This window comes from Manihot esculenta, chromosome 8 (genome assembly GCF_001659605.2).
Source record: "Manihot esculenta cultivar AM560-2 chromosome 8, M.esculenta_v8, whole genome shotgun sequence".
NCBI lineage: Eukaryota > Viridiplantae > Streptophyta > Magnoliopsida > Malpighiales > Euphorbiaceae > Manihot > Manihot esculenta.
The window spans coordinates 37,437,458-37,447,417 of record NC_035168.2 but is presented as its reverse complement, the minus strand read 5'-3'; the positions used below and the strand labels follow the sequence as shown (position 1 = coordinate 37,447,417).

The 9,960-nt window shown below is 37.5% G+C and overlaps 2 protein-coding genes across 2 annotated transcripts; one reads left to right on the top strand and one right to left on the bottom strand.

The window, feature by feature from the left end:
* Positions 1–335: 335 nt before the first annotated feature.
* On the bottom strand, positions 336–6,705 carry LOC110620842 (serine/threonine-protein phosphatase PP1 isozyme 2). The gene is made up of 4 exons (XM_021764759.2): positions 6,200–6,705; positions 1,943–2,502; positions 1,345–1,617; positions 336–599 (listed from the first exon to the last, which is right to left on the bottom strand). Exons 1-4 carry the CDS (start codon positions 6,372–6,374, stop codon positions 576–578), a joined length of 1,032 nt encoding a protein of 343 aa, XP_021620451.1. The 5' UTR covers positions 6,375–6,705; the 3' UTR covers positions 336–575.
* Positions 6,706–8,420: 1,715 nt separating this feature from the next.
* LOC122724450 lies at positions 8,421–9,634 on the top strand. The gene is made up of 3 exons (XM_043959414.1): positions 8,421–8,547; positions 8,658–8,941; positions 9,026–9,634. Exons 1-3 carry the CDS (start codon positions 8,421–8,423, stop codon positions 9,632–9,634), a joined length of 1,020 nt encoding a protein of 339 aa, XP_043815349.1.
* Positions 9,635–9,960: the final 326 nt, after the last annotated feature.

Here is a 9,960-nt window from a genome sequence, read left to right as displayed (position 1 = left end):
GGAGTAAAAAGAAGGAATGAACCAGTCCGCACGAAATTAGGTTTTCATTCAGTCCATCCTATTACGTTTGCCACAGATTCTTCCCCTTAAATTTCAAATGATAGGTCTTGCCTGCACCCAGACATATACACTCAATCTCTTAAAATCTCAAATTATCTTAGAATATATGATTTTTATCTAAAATTATAAATCAAGTTTAATTTAATATATATATATTAAATTAAAAGAAAATAATTAAAAAGAGTAAAATTCCTTAATTTCAAAAGAAAATAATAAATTTTTTTTTCATTTAATTGAATTTATGAAAAATTCTCGATTTCAAATGAGCTTAAGAATGAGGCGTAACATGGAAATAATTAACAGCAGCAAGTTTAACAGCTATTAGTGTACATTCAGGAAGAGAATGAGAACTGCCTTCTATCTTCAATCACAAAATTATGCAAGGGGGTAAAAATAGATCCGTTGGCATTAGCTTCTATTTCCCATTTTATACAATTTCAGTAAATTATAACGAAGCTAAATGGGCCTCAAATTTCCTGTCACCCAATCTCAGCGTGTTCATGATGTCTACTTGGTCATACTTTTGCACCCAGGAAGGACTGCAAGCCAGAAAAAGGATTGCTTCAGTTAGCAATATTATGTAATAAACACCATACCAGGCAATCTTCACGTAAAACACAAACTAAAACTTTTCAGCTGTCTAGTTGCTTCATCCAAAAATCTTCAGCCAAAATGTTGTTTTCAGATTATAGTTTCTTTGAGCTACCACTCTTAATAACCTATTGCTAGTGTTAGACGGACATCTTTCATTCTTCTCAACTTATTCAGTATAAATATTTCCTTTAATAACAGAAAAAGTTCCCTATTACTAAGATATAGAGATAATATTTCAAATTCTTGGTGTACTGTTGCTTCAAATTCAACATTCATTATAACCACGATTAAATCTTAATTCCAAACTAGTTGAGGTCGGCTACATGGGATCCTCTGTCAACATTCAAGTCCGCATTTACAATGTCAAACATTGCAGAAGAAAGAACCAATACACTCAGGTAACTCAAACATTCACTTAACTTATAGGGAGAAAATGCACGCATGAATTATAGAGGCCAAAGAATGGAGAAATGATAACCAATAATTAGGCTATAGGAGAACAGGAAATTAGTCAGATAGCTTCAAGGTCAACTGTTGGAGAGAGAGAGGCTACCTATTGTATAACCAATTCAAATATGAACTACGCCTACTACCTACTTACAAAAAGCATGCACATTGTTGAGATCGTACACTGTCGAGCATTCTAACAGTAAGCTTTGGTTAAAATTTTCAATCACGTTTTCAAATTACCTTGACTCCTGCAGGAGTGTTTCCAGGCTTGGCTGTAGTTGTACTTCCAAAAACACCACCTCCTGAAGTGTTTCCAGCCTTCGCTGTGGCTGTGCTCCCAAAGTTAAATTTCGACTTTTTATCAGCAGGCTTTAATATTTGGAAAGAGCACATTAGAGTCTCATCCACACTCATCATGGCACCAGCATTATCAAATTCTCCACAATAATTAGGCGCTGAAAATATAGTAACAAGTTGCCTGTTGGCAAAGAACTCGTATCCATCCTCCACAACCTGAAACAACATGGAGAAAATTGAGTTATAGAAGTGCTAGCAACAATAAGAAAACAAATCCTGTATGAGAACTCAAAGGACTGCAAGGAACGGACAACCAGAGTCATTACCACTGTGGCCATATGGAATATATAGGGGGAACTTAGAGGCTCAATTGTTATTGATAACAAAACAAATGAGACTAAAAACTGCTTTAAGATTTTACACAAGATAGCTAAATGACCTATAAGAAGATACATGTGTGGCTACAGATTTTAGTTAACAGCCTTAAAGTCCTAGGAACGGAAAACTGACAAACAAATTAAACAACTATAGTAGGTAAAACCTGGTGAGCACGACAAATGAGATCCAAATCATGCTTCTCAAGAAACTCTGTCACCTGGTCAGGACCAAAGGTAAATGAAACTCCTCTGTCATTCATTCCCCAGCCTTTAACATCTTTACTAGGATCTGACCAGAGAAGATCACAAAGCAAACCTGTGTCTGGTACATCAGTGGGGCGTTGTAAGTTTCTAATCTGATCCAAATTATGCACATCAGGAGAAAGACCTCCATGCATGCAAAGAATCTTCTCATCAATTAGAGCTGCCACTGGTAGGCAATTAAAACAATCTGTGAATATCTTCCATAGCCTAACATTAAATCTTCTCTTACACTCATCATAAAAACCATATATACGGTTTATAGAAGCACATTCATGGTTTCCCCTCAAGAGGAAGAAATTTTCAGGATGTTTTATCTTGTATGCAAGGAGAAGACATATTGTTTCCAGACTTTGCTTGCCTCGATCGACATAATCCCCCAAAAACAAGTAATTTGCACGTGGAGGTAAGCCACCATATTCAAACAGCCTCAGAAGATCAGAATATTGACCATGTATATCACCTGCATGTGATAGGCAGACTTCATCAGCAGACATTTGCACACTTTTCTCTTTCTTTTAAATAAATAAAAAAGAACAGGCAACCTGATTCAGATGTTAAAGCTTTCAAAAAATTGTTATCGTTCTCACCAATCAGCTAGTTCCACCATCATTATGGGGCAGGGCACACATGAACATTAAAAAGGTTTCAGACCAATGACTTCATAACCACATCAAGGCACAAAGTGCAAATCCATAACTAGTGTACCATTAGTAAACAATAAATGAAGGCAACCAAACACGAAAAAAGAAAAGATCTGATGGTGCATCAAAGAAAACCAGCTTAAACTTTTGAAGATCATTGGCCATTTCCAACTCAAGCATTCCAAAAAGGAAAAAAATGCATGTGAACATTTGTAGCACAAAATTCACCATCACACATATTTTTGAGTTTAAGGCTTGTTGAAGATATGACCAAGGCACAAAAATCTACACCAGAACAACATTACATAATATTTTGGACATTCCCTGGAATCATATCAGGATGTGCAGAATTATTTTACAAATACTGTCTCTAAACCAACAATAGAATGAGTTGAACATCTATGTTTATACCATAGCATCTTAAAGTTCACCTACTAGAGTCAGACACTAGTCATGACTTCACAAAGCTGGGTAAGCAATACAAATATCAGTAAAAGTGTAGAAATCATCAACAGTCAATACATGCCAAAATTTTGCCATCAGAGACGAAATGAAACACACCATTGATGTAAATGACAATAGTGCATATTCCCCCTTCTTCATCAACAAGTGGGTGGTTGGGCTGGTTACCACCATGACGCAAAAAAAAAAAAAAGGATAGCAAGGATCTCAACAACCAAAAAGCAAGAGTGCAGTAAACACAGCATACATCTTCCGAGGTTCCTCGCATAGAAAAAAAATGCTTAAATGCACATAGCAGACACATACTGCATCATACACAGGCATGAGTGCAAAGATTTTGCTGTGTCAGGTAAGCAACCAGAAGACCTCATGGGTGTAGCTCCAATTATGCTCTCTCTCTCTCTCTCTCACACACACACGCGCGCGCGGGCACATGCACACACAAAACTGAAACCACATAACAGGTACAGATATATCAACACTCACTAAAAAGAAATAATAAATCAGAATAGAATCATGATATAAATGAAACTTTGCAGGTCAACAAACAGATTTTGTTTTACTATATGAGGGAGCAAAGATGCAAGATGTCCAAGAAGCAGGGTCCTCAACAACCAGAAAGCAAGAATGTGGTAAAACAGTATATATCTTCCTAGGTTCCTCACATACAGACACAAGTGTTTGCACGTATACAGCAGAACGTACAGCGTCATACACAGGCATGAGCATGCAGATTTTGCTGTGTCAGGTAAGCAAACAAAAGACCTCATGGGTGCAGCTATACTTGCACACTCAGAGAAAAGAGAGCGAGTGAGAGAACTCAAACCTCATAATAGGCACCAATATGTCAGCATCCACCAAATAGAAATTAAAAACAGATGTAGAATCCATGATATAAATCAAACTCTGTGGATCAACAAACAGATTTTGTTTCACTATGTGAGAGGGCAATGATGCAAAGAAGATGTCCATATAAAGCATTTTCTAACACTCCACGTCATGAGGAAGCTCGGCGAGCAATGCTTGCCATCAATCGGAGACGAAAAAACCTAGTGCATCCAAATTGTCATGAATTATAATTTACACAGCACAGCCATTGTAAGTATGTCTATAATGCAACAAGTGGCTCAGCCAATTTCACAGAAACCTTAGTTATAAGGAAGCATCATTGAAAGTCCCATATTCTATGATGGCAACAAAATTGTATTCTACAACATTATCTAATGCAGACCCCACATTCCAGTTTGAGTTACCCAACTGATATTTATACTAAGTTTAGATATAGAAGTAGAGCAATTAAACCAAACACGTGCTGTGTCAGCATCAGAAAACAATTAGAATCTGCCATTGAAGACTTTGTACCCCATGCATATAACAGCCATATACATTTATATGGAAACAAGTATGGATCAGGAAAAAAAAACAGTGCATAACTGATAAGCAACTGTACACCACTTGAGCCTAGTTCAGATGGCAGCAGATGCATTGAGTAGAGATCATAGGTTCAAGCCACAAAACTCTTGTCTTCCATCACATAAAAATTATGAGTGATGATGGGGAACAATTATGCCAATACAGAAAATGAACCCATTATCAAAGAGATAACATGAATATATTGCATGCCACTAAAATATTATTTCCTATTGCTCATAATACTTGATCCATGTATCAACAAATAAAAAGGCAACCTTTAGCTCAAGCCATTTAACTTGTGTATCTATAAATTAACTAATGAAGTTAATACAAATAATAAAAGCAAATAAAAACACATTAGAAAACTAGTATTAGTGAAAAGAATGCCACTTTCAAGAAGTTCATGAAAGTACAAACATGAGTTCAACTATTAACTGATAGTGTTCCATGTAAACATTTAAATCATGCCCAAAGCGTCTATTGATCTGTGAGGTTCTTATAGAAATCCGAACAAAACATAGAGAAAACCAAAAGGCTAAAGCAAACACCAATTGCGTCACATAGAGCATTGGAACACAGAGGGGGCTTGTATATCCACTGAGTCACTAACCACAAACTTGACATAAAAAAAGTAAGTAGTGACAAACAGAATTGAACAATCATAAATTCATAATCCCACTTCACAAGTAATCCTAACAAACTGAGACCACTCCACAAATTATACAGGCATCATAAAGACCACATAGCCTCATAGGTTCAGCGCTCATCTTATCGAAAAATAAACATGAAGCACCAAAGTAAAAAAGAAAAGCCATACTCATATACAAGCATAACCACCTCACACATTACAATTTGATCTGTAGAATCAAAAGCCAAAAGCCTTGCATAGATAGAGTTAATCGCAATAGCTCACCTTAATCCAAATCTGCTTTAGCGTAGTTAAGAATAAAACTTTCTAAAATAAATAAATGACACCAGGTATGATAAAATGTCCAATTTCTGTTTGCAGAAAAGTAAGCCAAATCTAGATGGCTTATTGGGGGACAGCCACAGCTCACTAGAAAGCAAGCAATCCAAAAAAAAAAGGTCACAATTATTCAAGTAATATAACCATACCCAAAACACAAAATCGCCACCACATAAACAGTAATCGTCAATAGTTCAACTTAATGCAGATTTTATGTTCACTGAGGTTCAGGACATACTATTCCCAACAAGCCAAAGCACTTCTGAATCACACATAAAACCAGTCGATCTCAAATTACCAAAAAAAAAAAAGGTAACACAAAGCACTTCAAACACAACAGCTTACCAAATTAAAGCACAAAGTAATCTTGACACAAAAGGGGTAGCCGTAAGCAATGTAAATTTTCATCTAAACGAAATAGGTGCTCCTGACACCGGGAGCTCAGAGAAAACAAAGCAATCATAATGGGGTTACTAAAATAAACTATATCTCATAAAAATAACTTCCGCTAAGCAACTAATAGTTTAACTTTAAACAAGGATTTTTAATCGCCCCAAAAGAAACCCCCAAAAAGAAAAAAAAAAAAAAAACAGAACAAGGAAAAGAAAACTAAAGCAAGCAAAATCAAACAAAACAGCAATGAATATTAGAAAAAAGGGAAAGAAGAAAAATACCACAAATCTTGATGGGCGCTTCAAGCTCCAATAAATTAGGCTGTTGCAAAAAAATCTCTCTAGAAACAACACATAGCTGCCGGATCTCAGCCTCGGATAACTGAACCTGCTTTCCGGGCTTACCCCTAACCTCTAAAAGACGCCTGATAATATCATCGAGAACCGCTTGGTCCATAATCCGTTACTTCCCTCTTTTTTATTTCGTCTAAAAATCAAAGCAGGAAGGAAAAAAGTCAACGGGTTTATCTAATGGATGTGACAGAGAGACGAAAAAGCTGGGAGAGAAGGAGGAGGAGGAGGAGAGAGAGAGTGAGGGAATAACATGCCTTTAGAGGGATAGAGAAATGGGCAGTGCAGGAAAGGGGTGTCGTTTTGAGGAATGAGAAATGCCGTTTTGGGAGAAGGAGGAGGAGTCTGAGACGAGAGGCTTTGTGGTGGGAAGAGAGGAGAAGAGGGGAAGTGGGGGTGAGGTCCCGAGTGAGTCCAACTGGGTCTCTTTTGGTAAATTTCTAAGAACCCGCCCTTTTTGTTTTTCTACTTCCACTTGCTCTATCCTCCATCTACCCACTTGTGATTCTCACACCATGTTTTCACCATGTACATGTATTTTATTTAATAAAATATTTTCACATGTATGAATAATTATTAAATTTAGTTAAATTTTAGACTAATTTTTTAATTTGAAAAAATCAGATTGGTAATTTATTTTTATTTGGTAACTTTTAGATTTAATTAAACTTTTATTGAAATTTATTATTTTTAAAACAACTTTAATACTATTTTGTCAATAAAATATTTCGATTCTTTTTTTAACACGATAAATGAATTCTTTTAAAAATAAATTCACATAAATAATTCAAGCTTATAAAAATTATGGCCTAAAAATAAAAAATCAAGTATGAAAAGTCTGAAAGTGCAAAGATGGATGATGGAGTCAGCTTAGATACGGATGTGGATTTCAAAGAAGAGGTCTAGGTGGTGCACACTAGACCTGTTCCTAAAGTCATCTTCTCCTATGAATTGGAGAACAAGCTGGCAAGAAAATGGAGAAGAGTGGTGGTGTAATCAAAGTCCTTGGGAGGAAAATTTGTTATAAAAGCTTGTTCTCTAGGCTACAAATCCTACGGAAGGTGGATCAATTGCAACTCTTGGACATTGAAAATGAGTTCTTCCTGGTTAAGTTTAACTCTGATGAGGGCTATTATAGAGAGTTATCGGAAGGACCATGGACTCTCATGGGTAGCTACATCCTAACACAGCCTTGGAGTCCCAGCTTTGATGTTGATAAGGACTCTATTTATCATGTTGCTTTGTGGATTAGGTTACCAGGCTGTCTATGCATCAATATAACAAAAAATTTCTTAAAAGAGTTGGTTCTGCTATCGGCAATGCCATAAAATTTGATTATAACACCGTTGCTGAGTCTAGAGGTAGATATGCGCGGATGGCTGTCCCTGTGGACTTGAGGATGCCGCTAGTCTCGAAGGTTGAGGTCAGAGACCGTACTCAAGTGGTTGAATACGAGTGTCTTTATCAGATTTGCTTTTCATGCGGACATGCATGCCATAATAACACATATATCTTTTCAATCTGCATGAAGGGGGAGTTCCACCGGCCACTGTGGTAAAAGAGAAATCAGTACCATCGTCGCAAAGAGAAGATTTTGGTGACTGGATGGTGGTGCAAAGGCTGAGATGAATTGCCTAAAAAAGGAATGGCAAGGAAAATGCAACTAACACGGGGAGTGGATCTCACTTCGAGATTCTTGGAGAGGACAAGGCTCTAGGTGATCTCGAGAAATCGGCTAATTAGAACATTGCTTTACAAGAGACAAATAATAAAGGGATAATTATTCCTGAAATCCGTAAAAGGGATGCGATAGGTACTAAATCCAATAGGAAATCCTTTCAGAAACCCAAAAAAGGGAAAACTACTGGTGCACACTTGGATGCTCCTAAAGCACAGCGGGCCTCACTTGTAGAGGGTTCTAATTAGGTGGACCCCATCTCGAGATTCATTGATCAGGCCATCTGGATCAGATCCTCCTTTGACTCAAAGTTCTACAAAGTTATCAAAGTGGGCCCATCCAACTTTTCAGGCCCACAGGAGAAGGTTAGTGAAGGGGTTTTTTCCAAGCAGCCCCAGGTGAACCCTCGGATAAGTCAATTCTAAATCAGAGGCTCGCTCCTTCTCCAACGGCACATAATTCAGGCCCCTAAACATGCATGCATGGGGTTTCTTTAAGACACTCCAACTTCCTCTAGTCTTACATAATCTGGAGGTTGGTAAGGAGGGTATTAGAGTTGAGGATGAGCCTTCTAGTTCAAATTCCTTGGATGAGGATGGAAGTGACTTCGAGGAAAAACCCTTTATAGACCCTTACCTTAGGGACTAAAGTATGTGTCTTCTCTTTTACTTGTTTATTTTCTATGTCTATGTTTTTTTTGGAATTGCCAAGGGGCGGGAAGCTCGGCTTTTATCAGGTCTTTTAGGTTGTTGATGAACTGCCACAAGCCTAGTCTCATTGGGCTTCTGGAACCTCACATAAGTGGTATTAGAGCAGACAAAGTGGTGAAGAAGTTGGGTTTCACGTACTCTCACCGTGTGGAGGCCGAAGGGTTTTCGAGGGGAATCTGGCTTCTGTGGACAGAGGATTGGAATGTAGATGTTCTAACCAATCATCGTCAGTTTATCCATGCTAAAGTTAGATATAAGAGTGGAGATGAGTTCCTTATAACCATGGTATATGGTAGTCCCACTCCCAGCATTAGGAATATGTTATGGCATAACCTTAACTGTTTGAATGTTAGACAATCAAATGCCTAGGTTCTTGCTGGACACTTCAATGCCATTTTAAGAGTTGATGAAAGAAAAGGTGGTTCTTCCTCTCATATGGGCATTAGTTGTGATTTCATTAACTGGGTCTCTCATGCAGATATTAGGGACCTGGATTTTCGTGGTCCAGCTTTCACCTGGCAACATGGTTCTCTCTTTGAGAGGTTTGATCGTGTTCTGTGTAATGAGGAATGGCATCATTATCTCCTTGAGGCTAGTTTATTCCATCTGCCAAGAATTAGTTCAGATCATAGGCCTCTCCTTATGCATCTATACTACCCGTCGCAAGCTTTAAGCAATGTTCACCCCTTCAAGTTTCAGGCAACTTGGTTAACTCATGAGTCTTTCAAGCAGTTTGTTAAGGATAATTGGAGACAGAGGGAATGTTTTATGCGGACTGTGGCTTCTATCACTGAAGACCTCCAAATCTGGAATAAGGAGATCTTTGGCCATATTCTCAAACAAAATAAAGTCATGTTAGCTCGCATTAAGGGGATTCAGAGAAGCTTAGAGAAAATTTTTTCCTCAAATCTCTATGAGCTTGAGATTAGATTAAAGAAGGAGCTGGAGATCATTTTACAGAGGGAAGAGATCCATTGATTTTAAAAATCCAGGTGTTACTGGTTGCATGTTGGCGATAGAAATACATTCTTTTTTCATGCCAAAACTCTATCCAGACGAAAGTAGAATAGAATCAACATGCTGAAAGATGACTATGAAAATTGGGTTCATAGATAAGTTAAAAGTTATTGCTTGTAATTTTTATCACAAGTTATATACCGAGGAACCCACCGGAACTGTTTGTAACTTTCCACAGGTATGTTCCTTTGTCTTTCTGATGCAATTATTGATTCCCTCGCTGTCTCAGTTTTTATAGATGAGATTAGAGTTACTTTGTTTCATATGAAACCTTGGAAAGGCCTTAG